This window comes from Aythya marila (genome assembly GCF_965140915.1).
Source record: "Aythya marila genome assembly, chromosome: 3".
In the NCBI taxonomy this organism is placed as follows: Eukaryota; Metazoa; Chordata; class Aves; order Anseriformes; family Anatidae; genus Aythya; species Aythya marila.
Genome location: NC_139044.1, coordinates 66,943,729 through 66,965,844, shown reverse-complemented (window position 1 = coordinate 66,965,844; position 22,116 = coordinate 66,943,729). Strand labels below are relative to the sequence as shown.

General features: G+C 47.7%; 1 protein-coding gene across 3 annotated transcripts in view; it reads left to right on the top strand.

Annotated features, from left to right (window-relative positions):
• The window catches only part of SIM1 (SIM bHLH transcription factor 1), a 48,492-nt gene that overhangs the window by 3,716 nt on the left and 22,660 nt on the right, over positions 1 to 22,116 (top strand). For all 3 annotated transcript variants that reach the window (XM_082757227.1, XM_082757226.1, XM_082757225.1), the window contains 7 exons: positions 5,947 to 6,029; positions 7,050 to 7,139; positions 7,223 to 7,331; positions 7,450 to 7,535; positions 8,503 to 8,702; positions 8,809 to 8,915; positions 9,826 to 9,973. In XM_082757227.1, coding sequence (XP_082613353.1) covers positions 5,947 to 6,029; positions 7,050 to 7,139; positions 7,223 to 7,331; positions 7,450 to 7,535; positions 8,503 to 8,702; positions 8,809 to 8,915; positions 9,826 to 9,973 — 823 coding nt within the window. The remainder of the gene's footprint in view (positions 1 to 5,946; positions 6,030 to 7,049; positions 7,140 to 7,222; positions 7,332 to 7,449; positions 7,536 to 8,502; positions 8,703 to 8,808; positions 8,916 to 9,825; positions 9,974 to 22,116) is intronic.

Sequence of the window (22,116 nt, the reverse complement as noted above, 5' to 3'; positions counted from 1 at the left end):
GGGGAAAGGAGCGCTGCGAAGGCTCCCCCGGCAGATGCCGGGAGCATCTTGGAAAGAGGAGATTTGTGATGCCACGGCCACCGCCAGCTTTCCGCCCCGCTGCCGGGAAGCAGGGCACGACCCCGGGGCCCTGAGCAGCTTTGGTGCGGGGATGCGGAGTTAGGAGGTGCGCGGGGCCAGGGGCTGCGCTCCCCCTCGCCGAGCCGCCAGGTGAAGGAGAAAAGCGCGCAGGGGCTCAGGTAGCTGCCGTCGTTTTGGTGCTAAAACTCGTTAAAAGAGGAGGGAGCCGGCGAGACACGGAGTGGTTCAGGATTATCAGTTAGCTTTGGGAAGGCTGGAGGTCTGCTGGATCGCTGAGAACCATAGGGAAGGAAGAGTTTTGTTTTGTTTTGTTTTGAAGAGTACTTTCTAATAAATTCAGTCGTGAGTTAACGGTCATAAAAAACAAACAAACAAAAACTAAATTTAACATTAAACAGCTAAAGTATCTAACGAACTAACGTAGCCTCAAAAACTGATGGAAAATGATCCGGGGGATAATAATTTTTTCTCAGATAAGATGCGGTCGCTCTGACTAGTAGCCTAATTCTTTACTAGATCCAAAAGTAAAAACAGGAAAAAAAAAGTGGCGCAATACACATGCATAGATTTTTAAATTCAGGAATATTTCCATGGTCCCATTCCCCTCACACGAACAGACAGGGAAAAGGACCTTTTGCCATTTCTGTCCTATCGGACACAGATAGTTTCCGCGCAGAGCGGCGTTTTGATTTTCCAGACAAAAGCAGGGGCTGCGTTTACATAAACTTTCGCCGACTCGTGATGGTTAACATTTCAATATCGAAACCCTCAATCTTGTTTTATTTTAAAGGGGGAAGAGACGAGCAAGAAAAAAAATAATCCGTTTCCCACGTGGATAGGTGATTTAATGCTGTTTTTCCTACTGCTAAGGGAAATGATTGAGCATTAGGTTTCAGTGTTTATTTTCTTACAGAAGTTTTTCTCATTTAAGCTGCAGTTTACACTCCCTGCTGCCTTCCCGCGTTTAATTCCAGTTTTGATGTGAACTTAAAAAGTGAAGTGCAGAACTAAACTCCTACCATGATAGTTGGGAAAAAAAAAAAAAAGAGCAGATTTATGAGTGGATAAAACCATATTTTCTTTAGAAACATCCTATCCCTTCTTAGAAACATGCGGCCGTTGTAGAATCGAAGGATTTTCTCAGCTTGTGTATAAATAGTGGGAGTTTGCAAGTGGAAACCCTTTTTCCCCCATTTTTTGTTTTTATTTTTTTTCGGAATAGAGAATACACAAACTTTTATCTTCCGTAGAGCCGAGCAAATATTTGGCGCTAGAAAATTTCCTTTTTTTTTTTTTTTTTTTTTTACTTTTTTTTTTTTTTTCCCAGCTTGGGCACGGCCCCGTTTGTTTGCATTTCAGAGCGCGGTTCCATTACCTTGCGTGTGCCAAAGCGCTGCTCTTTCTTGCTGGAGCAGCGAATCCGCCCCGGCATTATTTTCCAATGCCGTTTTCTTAATCGTGTTGTTTGTTTAGTCAACAGGGCTTTTCCTCCCTCTTATTATTATTTTTATAAAGAAAGCGGGATGCTAACTTATCTCCGCTTCAAATGAACACACATGATTTACCGAGATAATAAATCTTCGCAGAACCTTGCTAATGGCATCCGCAGGCAGTTGGAAACGAGCAGCGTTTTTTCTATCTTTTTTTTAAACGTCGCTTATTCCGCGGCATCTGAACCCTCCGACGGCGACCCGCTCCTTCACGGAAGCCTCATTTGGCCGAGATTTCGAGTTATCATTAACCACCGCCTGCTAAATTAGCTGAGAAATCAGCCCCGCCGGGTGCCGGGCTAGGCGATAGGCGATGGCACCGCGCCGCGCTGGTAGCGGGCTGCTTAATTAAACGCTTAATCCAATCAGCCTAATTCCCCCGCACCGCACCCCGCTGCCTTTTTGCGCTGGGGGCCGGGGGCTCCTGGCCTCCATCCCCGCTGCCTCCCTTTGGGGTCGGGGGGAGCCCAGCGCCCTGCGGCCGGGCCGCGCCGTCGGCCCCGCTCCGGGACCGCTCTGCGGAGCCCCCCGGTGTCCCCCGAGCCTCGGCCCCGGCGGGGAGCCGCGGAAAGGGGCTCCGGGGCGAAGGATCCCCCGGATCCTTCCCGCTGCCGGGGGCTGCTGCTCTCTTCTGGCTGCCCCCCGCCCCGGCATGACCCTCCTCTTTCTCTCCCCCCCCCCCCCTTCGCTATCGGCAGACAAAGGAAGGGGTCGAGGCTGGTCCTGCGCTGCAGATGCTGGGAGAGGGACCGGTAACCCCGGGCCACGGAGCCTCCCGAGCCTCCCGGGCCTCCCGCAGCCTCAACTTTTCCTCCGCCTGTGCCTTGGCCAAATCAGCAGCGGCGGAGGAGCCTCTCCCCGCTCGCTCGGGACAGAGGGGCGTCTTGCGACAGTCCCGCCGCTGGGTAGGGACGATACCACCCAGAGCCTTCATTGGCTGCCGCCTCTGAGGCTCGGAGCAGCCCAGCGGCGAGGGGAGGACGCTGCCTCCGCAGCGCGGAGCCGCGACCGCGGCCGTGGGAGCCGCCGTGGGTGGCGCTGGGCAGGGGGTGCGCGGCCGGGAGGAGAGTGGTGTCAGCGAGCTGAGCTCCAGCCTGGCTGAAACACCTCGGGGGTTTTGTGTTGCTTTGCTTTTAGCCCCCCCCCCCTCCTTTTTTTTTTTTTTAATTTATTTATTTATTTTTTTTCCATTTTATTTCTTTTTCTTTTTCCTTCTGACGGTGAACACCTCGTGTCCCAAATTGTTTATCTTCTTAGGGGGAAAAAAATAAAATAAATAAAAAAATCCTCGAGTGGAGGAGGCTGTTAGGTAGGAGCCTCTAATCTATATTTTGTCAAGAGTATAAAGCTCGTTCCGAAAGGAAAGCTCGATCCATTTATTTTTGCTGCTTGCAATAACACAGCTGGATGATGCCTTGAGCTTTACGCTAGACGGTCGCTCATCAGTCATTCGCCAAGAACTGGCCTAAATGGTGCCTGTGGGATTAGGTCAATTTTAGTGGATCTACTTCGCCTCATTTGGTTACTAATTGGTTTCTTGTTTTATAAATCGAAATCTCATTTTCAGGAAATTACAAAGCCCATGCAGCCAGTCCATTGAGGTAATCCGTGGGTCGGGGGTATTTAAATGGAAATGGTTCCACAATGCATCAGGCATTAAGCAACAGTAAAACTTCGCCTCTGTTTCCAAATGAAATGTGAGCTCGCTAGCTCCTTAGATCCATAATAGATACATCCCTTCTAAGGCTACTTATGTAAATATGATAAACCAGACCCTGGTGGGGGAGGGGACGGAGGGGAAAGCAATTTTTATCTGCTAAGGTTAATGTGGCATATCTTGGAAATCTTCCAAAATAGATTATGTTTTGCTTTGTCTTCGGCCACTTTAGCTGGGAAAATCCTTTGCCTAAAAACGATTTAGTTATCCTTTCCCTTACAAAGCTGCTTGTTCCTATTCCAAACCTATTATTCTGTTGGCTCTCCAAATTACAAGAGAATCTTTAGATCTTGTTTCCAGCGTAATCCTGAAGCAAAAGGGAGAGCTGATTTCCTTGTTTTGTTTTAAATAGACATTCAAAGGATTTGCGGAATTTTCTGCGGTAGGTCAAGTGCGAGATATCACAGTTTGCCCCCTCGGTAAAAGGAAATTGGATGTTAAAGCGAATACGGGGAAAAAATAATAAAAGAGGAATATCAATGGAGAGGTTTTCTAGCGTAATCTTTAAAAACAGTATTTAAAGGGCATCGGGAGAGCCCGTAGGTTTGGGAGAGCTGGGCTTGGCAGTGAAGAGCAACAGTCTCCGGCTTGAAAGTGCTGAAACATTTGGGAAATACAAAGAAGCGTCTCATGTGTTAGGATTTCCAAAAGCCGGTTCAGGTAGACGAGCGAAAACGTTTAATTATAAAACATTAACAGCCGCGGCCGAACAGCGTGAGCTTTCCACCCGAAGTATAAAGAAGAGCTCAGTGCTCCGTGAAGAACCGCGTTCCCGAAAGAAGTTAACCTGTAATGTCGATGAGCTGTTCATTAACCCGCAAAGGTCGGGTTATTTTCCCTTTTAGAAGAAGAAGAATTAGAGCCGTAAACCTAGATTAATAAGCAACTGAAATCAGACGCGAGGATTTAGCCCCGGATAGGGAAACCTCGCATCCAGATTTCCCTCTGGGTGGGGGGAATCTCGCAAGGGGCGATCCGGCTGCCCATCAGGGAAACCCCGCAGCACTTGGGGGAAAAAAATCACTCGCGTTATTTTATTCTTTTTTTTTTTTTTTCTCTTTCCCTGGAGCATTTGCCAGCTCCTCGCTGATTTCGAGGCGGGTGGGAAGAGGTGGCCCCGGGGTTCCCGCTGCATCCTCGGCCGGCAGAGCCGCTGGGGAGGAAGGCGCGGCCAGGGGACTTGGGAGGGAACCTGGGAGGCTCGGGACGAAGCCGCCGCGTCCCCGTTAATTGCCGCGGAGGAGTTAATGGAAAGGATCCCGTTCCCCGCTGGCACTTGGCTCTGGGTACGCGCGGACGGGGGCCAGGCCAGAGGGATGCTCCCGGCTTTCTGGGGGCTGGGAAGGCAAGGAGAGGAGGGCTGTCCCTCCGGCAGGAGGTGGCCGAGGAAGGGGAGAGAAGAGGGGAAAGGCGAGCAGGAGAGGGGCGCGCGGCTCGGGCAGGGCGGCCGAGGGCTGATGCCCCGGCTCGGAGGCAAATCGGTAGCGCTGCAAAGAGCCAGCGCCGAGGTGAGGCCGCTCGATACAGAGGGCTGCCTGCTGGCGCCGCCTCGCCCGTTTGCGGGGACACAGCCGGGGAAAGGGGGGGCTGGCCCTGCGGGAGGGGACCCCCGGGTCCTCCGGCAGGGTCAGCGCTTCTTCGTCCTTGCTTCAGGGCGCAAGCGTGGAAAGCTTTAGCCGCCCCGTTTATCAATATTTCAGTGACAACGCCGTTAAAAGGCATTGCCCCTGCGTAGTTTTACTCCGCAGGAGTAATTTCCATTGGGGTTTTACCCCCCCTCACTTCGGGAAAACTCCCGGCGTCTGGAGTAGCGGGCAGGGCCGGGGAGAGGCAGTGCCGGGCTGCTGCGGGACAGAGCGCTCGTTCCGACAACGGAAAGGGGACGGGACGGGGGGCTTGGGGCTTGCTGGGGGAGAGGTCCCCTTCGCCGGACGCCCCCCTCACCTAGGCCGCCTCGCAGGTGCCTCTGGACACAGCCGTGGAGCCCCGCTGCATTTAGTGGAAGGCGCTTTAGTTAGGGTGGGGTGAGTGGGGCTAGCTCTAAGGGAAAGCTCTTGACCAAGGGGCTCGGGCAGAGCTGGGGGAAGGCGCAGTTCCCAAAATGAGCGCCCGCAGCCCCCACGGACGGCACCCAGGGTCCCAGCCCGGCCCGGCCGGCTCTACCAAGCCGCTCATCCCCCACTCTGTCGCGCCCCGTTAACTGCATCCTTCTCTCGGCATCAAAGGCTTTCCCCAGCACACACCCTGCTTGCGTTTTAAATGGCTCTCGGGGCTGCCCAGGACCCCTTCGGCGATGGGAGAAGAGAAGCGTTCACCCTGCGGCTCAGGGAGCCGGCTGCCAGCAGCCAAAGGCTGCCCCGAATGAGCCGTTTTTTCTGGCACGCTGTTTCCCTTGGGTCTTATGAACGAACCTCACCGTTAACTCAAAATAGGTGTTTTTCTCTCGTGGGAACTACGTCTTGAGCAACGTCCACAAAAATCCACAAAAGTGGCTTTTTTTGTGCAAGGCAATCATGCCTATTTTTTTTTTTTTTTTTTAAGATTGTATGCACGTATGTTTTAAAGCGAAATCAAGTAAAAAATAAAGAAAAATTCCTCTCCAGCAGGCCAACAGTTTTGAATCTCCTCACGTTACTTTTTTGTGTCTCAAATAAACAGGACTCGGGGAAGCCTGGGGCCATTCCAGTCGAACCAGCCCGCTGGATAATGTTGGACGGGAGCTGGGATCCCATCTTTTGCAGGTACTGGTCTGGAAACAGCAGCCATGTGGTATTAATGATTAAAGAAATCATTCCCTCTTCTGAGCTTTTAATTGCCATCTTGACTAATTTTTAACTGTTCACGTGTTTCATTAAAAAAAAAAAAAAAAGTGCCTCTGAAAATACGAACAGCCGAGGCTGAATGGGTGAACGTGGGTGTTTCGGGGACGTGGTTTGGTCCCCCTGGATCATTTGGCCCGGGTCTGCCCTGCACAGGGTCCTCAGCGGGGGCTTAACAGCGCACATTTTTTTCCCCAAATTAGCAGCAAGGTGACAAATCCCGGCAATGTGCGGAGCTTGAGGGTGATGCGGGGGCAGGGGCAGGTTGGAGGAGGCTGGGCTGGGCAGGAGGCTCTGCACAGAAATGAGCACCAGCGCAGCTCAGGTAGGACACTTTTGGAAACTCGCTGCTGTCTGAGGGATGCAGGAGTGTTAGCAGTTAGCGTAACCGCGCATTTTTGGTGGGATTGAGTGGTCTTTGACGCGTCCTTAATAGAACGGGTCTGTTCTGCTCCCGGCTCACCCAGAAGCCTCGTTTACGTCTGCCGAAATGTGCCTGACAAATCCTCTTGTCCCGTACGGACCTTAATAGCGCCGGCGAGGGTTTTAGATGCTCCTTGCTCGTTTAAAGTCTCTTTAAGAAATAGTCAAGGGATAAAATCCCCCGTGGCGTTTGAAATGGGGTGTCAGCGTTCAGAATATGTCGGGTGGACATATTCACCACCGGGTAGGTGGGAGCCCCGCTTAGATGACAGGTGGGCTGTACCCCAGGACTTTGGAGGGATTCCTGTCTGGAGCTTGCCCGTCTCTTTCCAACTCTTTCGAATAATCACAGCTTGAACAGGAATGCGAGTTTTCTAGAATAAACCCGGAGGACGGATACTTCATGTGTCTGTCTCTCTGTCTTCATCCCTCCATCCATCCCTCCATCCATCGGCGGATCTCTCTACCTGTTGATCCGCACCCAACTCTGTTCCTCTCCCTCCTGACCCTCTCCTGCAGACGCTGGACGGTTTCATATTCGTCGTGGCTCCGGATGGCAAGATCATGTACATCTCGGAGACCGCCTCGGTGCACCTGGGCTTATCGCAGGTAGGCTGGGGGAGCTGCCACGGGAGGAGCGTGCGGGAAGTGAGCGGTACCAGCCACGAACCCTTCCTCCTCCTCTCTCACAGGTAGAGTTGACCGGCAACAGCATTTACGAGTACATCCACCCGGCAGACCACGACGAGATGACCGCCGTGCTGACGGCCCACCAGCCCTACCACTCTCACTTCGTGCAGGGTAAAGTGCCCTCACCCCACGCATCCCCGAGCCCCCCTCGCCCCTTGTGGCTGCGGACGGGGCCGCGCATCCCTCACTCCCCACGCAGCTCACCGCACCTCTGCCTTCCCCCTCCCAGAATACGAGATCGAGAGGTCGTTTTTCCTGCGGATGAAGTGCGTCCTGGCCAAGAGGAACGCGGGCCTGACCTGCGGGGGCTACAAGGTGGGTGCCCCGGGAGCCACGGCCCGGCTCTGCCCCGGCTGAGGCCCCTGCCCGCGGGGGCTGCCCCAGCCCGGTGCTCTGCCCTGGGGCCCGCACCCAGGATGTCCCTCCGAGGGCCAGGTTAAGGAGCTCCAAGCACAAAACCAAGTGATCGAGTTCCCCGTGTTGATTTTTATTTATTTATTTATTAAATGATCCTTGCACAGCCACCGAGGTTCCCGAGCTGTCCGTGAAGGCTGTGAGGTGACGCTGCGCAAAACCCGTGCCTTTATTTATTTCTTTATTGGGTGCCGCTCGTCAGCGCCAGGGGCAGCTCTCCAAGCCGCGGGCTTTGCTCAGGTGTTTCCCACGGCTCTGCTCAGGGCTCCTGCCTGGGGACAGCCCCTGCTCTCCTGTCTTCTCACTGCTTCTGCCCCATCTGCGCAGAGACAGAGAGCCGTGGGTACCCGAAACGCCAGGAGATGTTGGGCCACGGTATCCCGTAGAACATCTGCGAAGATTACTCCAGGGAGAAACACTCTAGTAACAGAAGAGTAAGGTTGGAAGTACGCAGCAGTAATTTGCAAGGATACCTTTAGGAGACACACCTGAATTTACGTCCAAAGATGCATTCTGGATCGTGCCTGCTCTGTGTAATAGACATATCTTAGGCATGTGATATATGCACACATGTAAGCCCTTTCTCTCACACGCATACACTCTTCATTACAAAGTTGTAACTGGCTTGGCACTTCCGCGTCTTTCCTCTTTAGAAGAATAATAAAAGCATAGTTAGGAGGTGGTCCAAAAACCACTTAAGTCAGTGGAGAAAAAAAAAAAAAATCTCGTTGACTCGAACGGGCCTTAGATCAGCGCTGAACTTTCGGATGAAAAATCGCCGGGCAGCCAGAGGGGAAGGGCAGGAGCCCCCAGGCAGGGGTGGTTTGCTCCGAGCCTCCCCCGCCTCAGCGGCCGCGTGTCCCCGCAGGTCATTCACTGCAGCGGGTACCTGAAGATCCGCCAGTACAGCCTGGACATGTCCCCCTTCGACGGCTGCTACCAAAACGTTGGCTTGGTTGCCGTGGGCCACTCGCTGCCGCCCAGCGCCGTGACGGAAATCAAGCTTCACAGCAATATGTTCATGTTCCGGGCCAGCCTAGACATGAAGCTCATCTTCTTAGACTCCAGGTAGAGCTGAGGCTACTTCGCAGCTATTCCCCTACCCTTTCTTCTTCTCCCCCGGGCCTTTCCTGTCCTCTCTCCCACTGACGTTTGCTGCTTGTGTCTCCTCCAGGGTAGCCGAGCTAACAGGCTACGAGCCTCAGGACTTGATAGAGAAGACCCTTTACCACCACGTCCACGGCTGTGACACCTTCCACCTGCGATGTGCACATCACTTGCGTAAGGAGATGCTCTCGTTAAGACCCTGCCCCTCACCCCCCCGCCTTCTCCCTCTGCAAAAGGGCTTTGGTTGTGTTAGGATTTACCTCCAGGTTGAAACGTGAAACGTGATTCGCTGCAGGGGAGAATAAGCAAAATCTGCAGCAAGTTTTAATGAAACAAGTGTCTAGAGACTGAGCGCAGGGCTGGAGGCAGAAGAGAAACAGAGGGAACCAGCGGTGAACTGGGAAGGAGATTTTTCCCTCCTCAGCTCCCAGTTGTAGAACAAGAACTCCCCTGCACAAACCTCAGGCGTTCAATTCACTTCAAATTCCGGTTAGGAAAAAACAAACAAACAAACAAACAAACAAAAACAAACAAAACAAACAAAAAAACAACCTTTTTTCTTGCTCCAAAGAAGCCATGCCAGCGAAATTCAAATACTTTTATTCCACTTCCATCAAGTCTCACAAATCTTATCTGTGTATCTAATTTTGACTGCAGTAGTGAGCCCGATTCGGAGAGCTGTTCTTTATTCTATTTTGATATCATGATGACATTAATACATGGATAGATGAATAAAAAGGATATTAATTTCCGGTAAGTTGCCTTACCGGGAATGTAAAGAGAAGAGATAAAACCCAAAGCCAGATTTAGAGAATTAAATCTCCACGGCCGTACTTTGGGGAGGGGGCTCACCCCTCCGCTGCCTTTGCCCTACTCCACCGATCTCCCAGCACAGCCCTGGAGAAAGGGAGCCCCTAACCCGGAGGGACCGGCTTCGGGGTTGGGGGTGCCCGGGGGTCTGCACCACCCTTGCCCACGGGGGTTGCCCACCCACACCGCCTCCCCTAACGATGCTAAGCCTTTCCCAGCCCCTCTCCTCGCCTGCGGGCCCCCCTCTGAGGCTCTCCCCGCTTTGTCTCCGCAGTGCTGGTGAAGGGGCAGGTGACCACCAAATACTACCGCTTCCTGGCCAAGCACGGCGGCTGGGTGTGGGTGCAGAGCTACGCCACCATCGTGCACAACAGCCGCTCGTCGCGGCCCCACTGCATCGTCAGCGTCAACTATGTCCTCACGTAAGTGCGCTCCGCGGGGCGCGCACAGATGCGCGGGGGCCGGCGGCGGGCACCTGCCTCTCTCCTCCGCTCTTCGAGCTCCTCCTTACCCCAAAAAGCTCCCAAAAGCTGCGTCCTCCCCCCCCCCCCGGGCCGAAGCAGGCTGGCCAGGTCTGCTAGGAAACACATTGAACGCTTTCATCTAGATGAAGGGTTTCCCGTCTGCCCCTTCCTTTCTCTTTCGGGAGGGGAAAAGATTTAGAGGTTTGTCACCCGCATATTTTGCTGCCCCCCTCCCTTTTTTTTTTAAAGTTTAAATGCACCCAGCATTAAATAAAATTTAATGCAGCGTAAAAAAAAAAAAAAAAAAAAAAAAGATTTCCACGTACGGAGTTATTTATACTCAACAAACAGGACATCTGTTTTTCTTTTCAAAAATCTGGGGTTTGAAGTTCTTAATTTCATCCAGAGTCTCTATCAAAGCTCCGAGATTTCTTTTTTGTTCTTGGAGAGCGATCCTTACAGTGAACCACAAAGAAAGTTGGTGACCAGAAGGGTCAGTTAAACTTTAAAAAAAAAAAAAAAAATCGGAGAGAATGCTGAGATGCCGTATATCTCAAAGTATCTCCTTGTATTTTGGGGTTGTGGGGTTGGGCTCTGGCTGTGCTGCTTAAACCGAAGCTCTCAGACCCGGTGAGGGAGGGCACTGATTTGGAGCCTTTATGCTCGCGAATTGACACCTCTCCTCTGGGTGCTGGCGGCAGCACCGATGCTGCATCGCCGCTGCAGCCCCCCTGCGGGGGCAGGACCGGTCAGGCCTCCCCCTCTTCCAAAACCGGGGCCGTGGCAGCGGGACGGCTGAGTGCCTGCACAGGTGCCGATGGGGTCGGTGGCTGAGCTGCGGGCGAGCATCCCCCAGGGAAGCGGCCCCGCACGGTGGCAGTGGCCCCGGTCTCCCGTTCAGGGGCTTCTGGTTTGCCAGCTCTCCGGTAAGCTCCGTTTCCCCGTTCAGTAAATCGCTTTTATTGGCTTTAAAAAAGGATGCGGGGCGTGGAGGAGTAACACCCTGGCATCCTCCCAGCAAGGATGCGGGTTAGCAAAGGCACGGGCACCTTTTCTTCAGCTGTTCCAAACACTTGCATGCCCGTGCCCCCTGTGCCAGCCCCTCTGGTTTTCTCAGTTAGGGACCAGAACTTGTTTCAGGTGAGGGGGGAACTGCGGGGAGAGCAGCCGGCGTGTCGTAACGCTGGGGAGCCGGGAACCCAAAGATTCCTAATGTGCCAGGGCCGTTTTTCGCCACCTGTTTTTCTACGAGCACCTGAGATTAGCAGTCACTTCCATTCCCTTTTATGCGGAGAGGGGGAACATAAATCCCGGCCCTCTGCCTCAGATGACCCGAATGGCAATGAAACATCCCAGCGGATCTGCTTGATGGGATCCAGCCCCGCCTGCCCCCCCGCTTGCCGGGGTGACCGGCAGGGCACCAGCTCCGCAGTTTGTGGGGCTGTGGTTTGTGGGGCGCGTTGCGAGTGGCCGAGCCCTGCGCCCCCGTGGAAACAGCGCGGATCCTCCTCCCCAAACCGAACTCCCGTGTTTTCGCTGGTGGCAGCGTCTTTGTGTTTTCCCGAATGTACACGGGCCTTAAAGCCAAGGCTGTATTTAGCCCTGCGTCCAGCCAGCCTGCGTAGGTGGGCTGCCTTTGCCCTCCCAAGGCTTCCCTCGGAGGACGAGGCGACGGCGCGGCGCGACTTCGGTGCGCGGCCGCGGGAGGCTCCGCCTGTGCCCCTCGGGTGCGGGGGGCAAAGGGCAGCCGGTAAGCGTGGAGAGGCCCTCACCGGGTCACCAGCTGCTGCAACCGGGCTGTAGGGACACCCCGGCGGCGTCGAAACCGCGTTTTGGTCGTGCAGCTCCTCGGGGTCGCATCCAGCCCGGTCGCGCCTCCAGCAGGGCGCTGCAGAAGGGGGCGCGTCCCGCTTGCTTCTGCGGCCAGGGGATGCACCTGGCTTCCCCACCGCTTTTGTGCTGTTATTTTTAGCCGGGGCCAGTGGAAAATAAGGGAGAAAAATAGGCCCTGCCGTGCCCAGGGGATGCCGGCAGCGTGGAAGTGAGAGCTCTGAAATGGGCGACCCGGGGTGGGGAGAGCTAGCGGGCAGGGGATGCTGAAAGCAAACCTAGGCTCGGGTTAATTGGCTTAATGAGCTTTTCGGAGTCAATCAGATGAGACAGGTAGGTGATGAAAATACAGGGGAAAAGGAGAGGTTACGGCGAGCTGGCGTTTCCATCAGATGTGAAGTAGGCTCCCCTGCAGGAAGGCCGAGCAACGGTCCTGTAGCAAAGTTTTAATGCGTTTAATGCACGTTATTCCGATATTAATCCTCCGGCTACTGGCATTTCTGGGGGTCGCCATTGGCTTGTTCCAGTGGGCCAGGACCAGCCGTGCACAGGGCACCCTGGGTGGGGAGTAGCCCCCAGCCTGCTGCGGCTTGCGGCAGGGCACGGGCTTGCCCTTTGCAGGAAAAAATAAAAACGTCCGTGCGAAAAGGGGAGACGACCCTCTGAATACCGTCCCTCGGGTTTGGAAGCCGAGAAAGCGAGGGAGGTGTGAGATAGTGTTTGGAAACAGCGAAGAACGAAGTTTGGGATTGCAGGGTGGAGCCTGAAAGGTAGGATGCTTCTCGCCGGAGGTTCCTTTGAAAACAGGCAATGTCGGTATTTTTCAGCGAACTTGGCTGAAAATAACGACAGGAGTCATAAGCTTTGGCCGTGCAAGTTGTTGAGAGCGCTGAGAAGGTGACTCCCTGGTCCCCTCCTTCCTGCAGGCAATGCCACACGAGCGGTTCGGCTGCTCCCGGCAGAAGGAGCCTTTCCCACTGTTGGGAGGAGCCGGGAAATGCTTTGGAAAGGAGTAGATTCTGGGTGGCACAAGGGCCTTCCAGGTCTGCAGGAGCCGTCTGAGCGCAGGCTGAGCGACAGTGCCTTGCTTTGGATCTGTCTGGCTCCCCTGGGCAATATATGTGAGGAAACCAGAAGGGATGAGAAATGTTTGTACAGAAGGAATTGCCAATCCCTACTAAAAGAAGGGCCATATCCATCTTCCATGAATCCCAAGCTTTGAGAAAGTGAATTCTAATATTGAGAACAAATGTTTTTGATAAGTATATATACCGAACTGAATAGGTACAGTGGCAAGGGCATTTGAGCAACAAGAGGAAAGGTTACTTTTTGTGTAATCAGAGTGTGTCAAAATTAATATAAATGACCTTTAAGGATTTCAGATTTAAAGCACACATATTTGCTCTTCTTTGTATTCTACTTGGCATGTGTGAGTACAGACACAGAATATTTGTTTCTTTTCCTATTTGTTCTGTACACACACTAGCCATATTATTGATTATTAGCTGTGCATGTTTATCACATAAAGGGACTCAAGGATGAGTCAATTAATGGAGAATGCAACTGCTGAAGTTAAGTTTATATTTAGATGGCAAACAACCTTCCTTTAAACAAATGGGTAAAGCAAAGTGCAAATCCTTTGACTTTTCGAGCAAGAACAAATATTATAATAATTTGTCCCCAGAGAAAGCTAAGGAAGCTTTTCTATACACATTTCCTTGTTCTTTAGCATTTAAAAGAATAACAATAGCAGTAACATATAGAGGCAACATGGATTAGGTATTTAATTGTGACTAATCTCTGCTCTGATGATACAAGGATATACAATTTCCAGTTGTCCTCTTCACATAGCTTTGTCTGGCTGGCTGATTAGAAGCACAAATTGAAGCATGCAATGTGTTTGAAAGATTATTTCACAAATAAATGCCATATTGGCAAATGTTTTACTTAATGATGTGGTAAATGCAATTTAGAATAAATTAACCATTAATTGTATCTGCACACTTCATCTTTAAATTATTGCTATTTATAGCTTTGCATACTACCAGATTTAAAATACTTGTGTCAGCAATGTGATAACATTCTGTGTGATGGGTCAGACTGAAAATGCTCTTTGCTGGCATATTAAGCTTGCGTTTGGGGAGGGTTTGTTTCAGGTGGAAATAAAGCTCTTCCCTTATTTTTGGACAATTATAAAGAAAGATTTCTGTAGCTTTTCATACACATCCTCTTTTTGTCTTGTCTCTGGGACATCACCAGAGACAGACCAACCTCTTTCTTTTCCTAGTCAATAGGAGCATCCATACATCGCATTTACATACCTACATTCCCACCTTTCTTACGCATTTCTCTCAGATCAACCTATTTGGACATGCTGCAGAGCCTTCTCCTCTGTCAAAGGTAGATACATGGCTTGTATCTCTCAAGTGGGTGATGGAGTGTGTAGGATAGCAAATAGATGGGAAAGTTATTACTTGCAGAAGTAATTCTGCACGTCCTTACTCATATCATTAGATGAACTACTTGTACAAGTAAGCTTAGCCATCTAACTCTAATACTTGAGATAAAGCATACTGACTTTAACTGCATATTGCATTTTTTTTTCCTTAAGTAATTGTAAACAGCAGAAACAAATCTGACCTGTGGCTTTTCCCTTATATTTCTCTTTATTAATGGGAATTTTGCCACTTCCTTAACAGTGCATAAAACTGGGTCCCACCTCATTTGTTCAATCTACAATGTACTTTTCCTGAGACTGGAAAGCCCTCCATCATTCATGTGATTTGATTAGCAAAGTGAGTGTATAATAGAACTGTTTTAATCAGTCAGAATGCTGGAGAAGCACAGGCCTCAAAAAACAAACAAACAAACAAACAAAAAAAAACATAAAAGGATTCCTCTTGAACTACTCTATGCAATATTCTGTTTGTTCACCATTAGTTTTTATTACAGGCTTGTCTCCCTGGAACACTGTTTATATATTTCTTGCAAATAGGAGACAGGCTTTTCCAGGTGTCCACAATACGCTTCTGCAGTTCTTCTTTGTTCATGTAGGGGCTTTCTTAGCTACCATTTGTTTAATTCACTCCAAATTTCCATGCTTGTATTTAAACCAGGTGACTGTAATGGCCAAGGCACTAAAACTGTGGGCCTGCATCTACAGTCACTGCTCATAGGAAGAGAGTTTTATTGGCTAGTGTAAGGATTAAAGGACTGTGGCTTGGATCCACAGAAAAATAAAACAAAGCAAAAAGAAAAAACAAAACAAAACAAAAACCAAAACACAGTTATTAGTTTAAATGCATGCATACTGATAGGCTCAGGCAACATGAAATTCAGGATTGCAAATAAGTGTCTGTATTCCAAGAAAGACACGTGACTTCAAATGCTTTCCACTTCATTCTTCTCCCATTCAGTGTGCTGGCTGCTACAGGTCCTTGGAAACTCACTCCTTCCAAACACTGAGTTACAGATCTTGTAAAATGATTGTCTGGGGGCGAGACACGTTCAACAGCAGATTTAGCGGCAATGGCTGAAGCAATTACTATCTCCAGCTGTCTGCCTTAAGTCCACTGATGAAAGTTACAGGGCCCACTGCAGGGACTCTTACTCCTAAAATGCCACAGTTTATGGCTCAAGGTAAACTGCCACAGATTCCACTTTGCACGGAAGCACCAGGCTATATGCTGGAGCACAGCTGTTCCTGTTAGAGAGGTTGTTTGCACTTTATCCTTACTCTACCCCTCAGCACTTTGAATGGCACAAATGAGGCTTGAGAATGCCACTATGGCAGCTGGGTGCTCACATGCCTTTGGGGATCAGCCCCAAAGTAGAGAAGGGGAGACCACAGACCATGGCATTGAGGGCTACGTCCATTATTCTGTGACAGTTCAGAGTGGAAGGCAAGTAAGGCTATTGCAAGGGTGTCTGCTGGTTTTGCCACATGACATTTACATTTTATCTATGAGTTGTATCAGAGGCTAGGCGGAAGAGGCAGGCCAAAGAGCTGAGCTGCTACCAAAGGGTTCTTATTATCACGGGACATGGACTTGTTTTAGTGATGGGATGTGGTAGGTCAGGTTGATGGACTCGATGATCTTGAAGGTCTTTTTTAGCATAGATGATTCTATGATTCTATCATCCTCTTGGTGCTTGGTGCACGACTACATGCCTAACTGGCTCCTGCTCTCTTAAAAGTAGCAGTGTGTTCCTTCAGCAGATTTATAGTTTTACCAGTTCTGCTTCTGTTAGCATGTTTGCTCTGCGCTGCACCCACCACAGTATTACTGTTTCCAATGTTGTTTCTCTGTAATAATCATGAGATGCAACAGGTGTGATAAGTGACTAAGCTGCTTCTGAAGTAAGCTCTTCACTCTACTTTAGGGTGTTCTTGCTAGTTCTTATTCATACACGCACAAACATGGCATTTAGACATGGCCTAAATTAAGTGTTAACAAATAAATCTCCTTTGTCCATTCAACAGTGGCAAGTATCTGTTTAAAATCTAATTCTCCTTCCCTCACCTCTCTTTTGTACTTTACAGTGTGGGCCAGGCTCCAGCACACATGTTCGTACTCAGTAGGTTACTTCAGAGGCAGCCCCCCTCACTTTGATGACACTATTTATGGAGGCAGGCATCGCTCTGTGCGAACAAGGGTACAGAGTCTGACCCTTCTGAAAGCTTGTGACGGCTGCAGTCTGGAGTCAATCCCATGATCTTAAACACACTTACACAATTTATTCCTCTTGTTGTCTTTTGCTATCATCCACTTAGTGCAATTAAATCACAGAGGTCCTGATCTACTAAAGAACTCAAGCACATGCCTGGCTCTAAAAGTGCTTAGGCATAACTTTCAGTGCATGATTATATCCTAGTGAATTCAGTTTTGAAATTAAAAAAAACCCTTAGGCGCAAACTTAGAAATAAGAATATTCCAAGGGTTTGCCAAATGGAGATGGCTGGAAGGCCGTGCTTGTTACTGTGTTGAATTGGGGCCTAATAAAGAACAGCCGGAGTTTTTCAGCTACAAACCACTGTGTATAAATCTCAGGGGCAGCAATGCTGGAAATAACAGCTATTATCTGCTGAAGTTTCAGTGCAACTATGGAAACTCAAATGCCTGTTTAACTCAAGTTTGGCTATGTCCCCTAGCATTGTGCTGCTACTTTGACATCACCTAGAGAGAAGATCTTTAAAACCAGCCCATACTCAACCTTCTTACAACCATGCCTTTGGTGAGGAAGTGGATATGCAGAGCCTGTCCTGAAGGCAGCCTGGTCACAAGTAGCCTGTGGCTCTCAGTTGTCCCTGTACTATGTTGGCAGCTGGTAGCCCAGGCTATTGCTACAGAAAACTCCAATTTAGGACATGGTTAACTGAAATCCACCCAAGAGCATTGCATGTTGTTTTTCTCTTGCTGTTTCCAAAGACTGTTTTGTACACAGAACAAAATAATAATCTGTAATAACTGTTTCATGAGGCATATATCTGTTCATATAAAGGCTGGATGTGGGGATAAATAGCCTGATAGCCTCCTCCTATTTGCAGCCAAACTGCTGAACAGTGTTGCCCAAAATAATTCTGTTGATCCTAAGCTGTGAGTAGGAAAGTTAGTGTCATCTTCTGAAGGATAACCAGCTTCCCCGTTGCTTTCTAGTCTATGAAAAACAGCAATGGGAGTGGATGTGTAGCATCAGCCCAAAGTAAGCTGCACACCTCTGTGACTACAGCTGAGTCATATAACATGCTTATATGTAATTAGGGCTTCCATTATGGTATTTAGTGAGTTCAAGACAGCTGTCAGAGAGAAGGTGCACAGCATCATTTGCATGTTTGTGATATGCTGGAGTTGCTGTGTATGTGCTACAGAAGTAGTCACCACAAGCACAGTAAATCTCATGTATTCTGATAAACTGGGTCTGTCACACAAACCCAAACCAAAAGTATAGTTAGTCCAGTGGCTGATTATGGTTGGTCCAAGAACAGTTGTAGGTTGGCAGTGGAGATGATATGTATGTATGCTGTGGATACCTGTATAGCAACATAGAGTGGCCTGGTCAGAGACTCTTTCAGGCATCCAGAAACCCTTGATAGATGTGCGTGTGAAACAGTGACAGCAGGTGGGCTAAAGCCAGCTAAGGTCCCTGCCTGTCCTTGTCAAAGCAAGAGGACAAAGGTGGTAGCCAGATGACAGGTTTACATTTCATAAGAAGGTTGCTGATAGATGTTACTGTGTTTTATTAAACAATTTTTATTTACTTATGGTGAAATTTTAGATATACTTAGTAAGTATGTCAGTACCTGTAACCATTCAATCCACCAGAGATTTATTCTTCAGTTTCATAAACTGAACTTTAACATAGGCCTATATTTCTGGAACTGGGTACATTAATGGTGAGTTGTTAGCATTAACACCCATTCAAAAATTCTCTTTTCTGAATTTGATAGAAGGTGTGGGTCAGCAGTAGTTGTGTTATATATGGTAGTTCAACTTACTCTGTTGCCCAGAGGGTCTAGGTGGTCAGACAAGTTATCTCGGATCAATTTCAACATTAATGGACCCCCTCCATAGAATCACAGAATATCCAGAGTTAGAAGGGACCCATAAGGATCACTGAGTTCAACCTCTGGCTCCACACAGGACCCCCTAAAAACCAGACCATGTGTCTGAGAGTGCTGTCCAAACACTTCTTGAACTCCGGCAGGCTCAGTGCCATGACCACTGCCCTGGGGAGTCCCTCTGGGTACAGAACCTTTCCCTAACACCGAGCCTGACCCTCCCCTGTCCCAGCTCCATGTTGTTTCCTCGAGTCCTGTTGTTGTCCCCAGAGAGCAGAGCTCAGTGCTTGCCCCTCCGCTCCCCTTGTGAGGGAGCTGCAGGCTGCCATGAGGCCTCCCCTCAGCCTGCTCTGCTCTGGGCTGAACAAACCAAGGGACCTCAGTTGCTCCTCATACATTTTCCCTACAGACTTTTCAGCAACTTTGTAGCCCTTCTTTGGACTCTAACATTGGTTTAACAAATGTAATAGCACATAGCAAATTTAAAAGCATATAATTCATACATTGAGGAGACTGAATCAGTAATTAGGAGGAAAATAAATAAAATGAAGTAATGTGAGTTACTTTACAGCCTCATGATATAGGCTTTTCTGGCCATTTGTCTCCTGTTTTACTAACATAAACACCTGTTACACATGATATGCCTATCAAAGATGGTTCACCAAGACTGAGTGTGATATGAACAGAGCCCTAAACCTAAGTGAGCAAATAATGTGAAGGGGCTTGCTTTGGCTGCAGGAGAGGTATGGCTGTGCATGGGAAGGAGATGACAGGAAGTGTAATGATGAGATGAGAAAACAGGTAGATTAACATGTAAAAAAAAAAAAAAAAAAAAGTATATAAAAAAGCAACAAAAAGCCATTCTCCCCAAATGCTAAAAAAAACATTTACCAGTCCTCAACCTTCTTCCTTTCCTTCCTTTCTCTTCCCTAAATGTCAACCAAAACAAGATTCAGTTAAAAAAACATTTTTTAAGTAGCATACCATGGTTGCTTGCTTTGTGGGCAGAGAATGGCAGATAATGGCCTGGAGGAACAAAGTGCTGTCCCTTGGCCAAAGCTCAGGAATTCTAGACAAGTGAGTTTTAAACATGTTTGTTGAAAAAAATCTTGCTTCTGAAGAAGAAGGTGAAAGGCTTATGATGAGAAAGGACTAATCTGATGACAAAGAAAGTGATCTACTATAGATGGGTCCTCCTCAGCAGATGGGGGTCATGAACCCTCTTGGACTCATGGTGCCTCTGTACCATGGGGCCCAGCTGATCAGAAAAAGAAGGCTAGAATGATGGACAAGTATGTCACGAGGCACACAGATAGAAAATTTGCCAACAAGGAAATAACAGAATGAATAGTAAATCATTTTTTTTTTTCAAGCACATTGTTTTTTGTAGATAAACTATTCTCAGATCACAGAAGCCTATCAGAAAGTCTGTCAAATGAGTTATAACCCATCTTCTCAAAGAAAATAAAATTAGAGCAGAAAAACTAACTAATTTTTTGTGTTTGCATTGGGATCTCAGGAATTTTCTCACAACAAAAGCTTTATTTATGGGGAACATAGAGGAGCTGATCAAATCTGAAATATCAATAAATTAATTTTTAAAGCAAACTGTTAAAAGCAATAACAAATTGTCAGGAAAACTCTTCAGCATGTTGTTTTAAAGGAACTGAAGTAGGAAATTTCTGAACTACTGTGGTGTCCAGTGTAACATAAGAACAGCTATACAGGATCAGACACGTACTGATAGTGACCATAGCAAATACTTTGGAAAGAGTTTAAAAATAGGACAAGCATGCAATAATGCTTCTTCAGCACTTTCTTTCAGTCCTTAAGAAGTTCAAAGAACTTCCTAGAAGTGGTATCTTTGAAGGTATTAGGGGTCAAAGTAATGCATTTTTTTTCCACCACATATTTATCTTATTGCTTTGTGAAACCATGTGATTTTTTAGCAAGGAGTAGTTTAAGTAAATGTGATAAGGAAGATCTCCTTTCACTATGAAATTGCTACCTTTCCTATTCTTTAGTAACCCACACATCTTGTATTAGAGGAAAAAATGAACAACTATTTCCTACATACTTTTTCTGTCACTCATAATTTACAATTTTTTTTTTTTTTTTGTTCCCCTTGTCATCTCTTTTTCAGCCTGAGGAGTCTCTTGCTCATAGAAAAGCCATTCCAAGCCCACCATCCTTGCTGTCTCACCCTGACATTGTCAAATGGGGCCATCAGAGTTTACACTATTTTTATGTAATTTTGTACCATCTTTTTAGTCATTGTTACTTGCAAAACATTGAATAGTAAAATTTTCTTTAAAGTTTCTTTTTTTTTTGTTTGCTTTTGTTTTTGTTTTAACCATTTTCCTAGCCTAGAGCTAGTATGAAGCTCTTATTTCTAAAACAGTACCCAGATTTTAGAGTGAAAACAGTTAACACCCTTAAGTCTTGAGAAGCTCCTTTTGGCATTCCTTATAGCATGCCTTAATGTGCTATGGGAAACTTCAGGACTTGGAAAGCTGTTTTTTAAAATATTTTCTGCAAAAAAATAATCAGCAATCTGTCTCAAATCCTTTTGTCCAAGCCTATCATACAGCTATCTAGGGTACTATTTCTAATAATTTCTGCTCAGTTAGGTACACAATAACAATGGTATTACATGTATTCAATCAAGTATTTTTATTCATGGAATGCATCTCAAATTTATTTTAGCAGTTTAAATAAGTGAGTTTAATGTATATTTAGTCAAGCATTACAGTAGTGAGGGTTTAAGCAGATTAGAAATAAATGAATCCAATTAAAGAACACGTCTGTGAAATTTGATATGTCATAGGCATGAATGAACTGTTTGCACAGCAACTGTAAAGAAATCATTAATGATTAACTATTTAGAAGAGATTTAATCAGGGATAAATGGTATAGAATGTAGTTAAAACATTTGTGTTGAATATATGGAGATTCTGAAATAATAAAAACATGCTTTTCATAAATAGTGGCACAAGTATTGGTCTTGTATATTTTTTTCTTTCTTGTGTGTGGTAGATGTGCAGCCAGGGGCTACAGCTGAGATTTAGCTTACTAACATTAGCTACCATATGCATTGACAGTGCAAGATTGTTCCTTCCAACAGAAAGCTGAAGTTTACTGGGTGAAACAGACAAAGATGCTCCACAAAATTAGTGTTTCCCCATAGGAAAATATTGTTATCCTCAGGAAGATTAAAGTAGGGGTTCTCAGAAGCAATCAGTGCTAGGCTAAATTTGACCCTACTGGAATTAAGAGTCCCTTTGGCTGCCTTGAGACTAAACTCAAAGAGCTGCCAACTGCTTTCAAAAACCCTGTGATATATGATTTGTCCTATGTGACACCAGTGGTCTGTGGTAGAGTTGAGAGTTTAATCCAGATCAACTGGCTAGTAGATCAATGTCTTAAAGGTGTCAGTTATCCAAGATATTTTTTTTTTAAACACATACAAATATTAAGAAGATTGAGATGGGAAAGTCCACCTGGTACAACAGCAGTCTGTTGCACTGTTGTCAGACTGGCTTTCAGTGAAATGGAAACAATCTTACATGTATATGTAAGAATTTATGTTTGTGTGGCACTAATTCCTAAATGGATCCTGTGTACATGTACATGTGGATGCTCTGAGATGACATTGTTTTTCATGGAATAGCTGAAAAGGAGTTGGAAGAAAAAATATGATCTGAATGTTCAG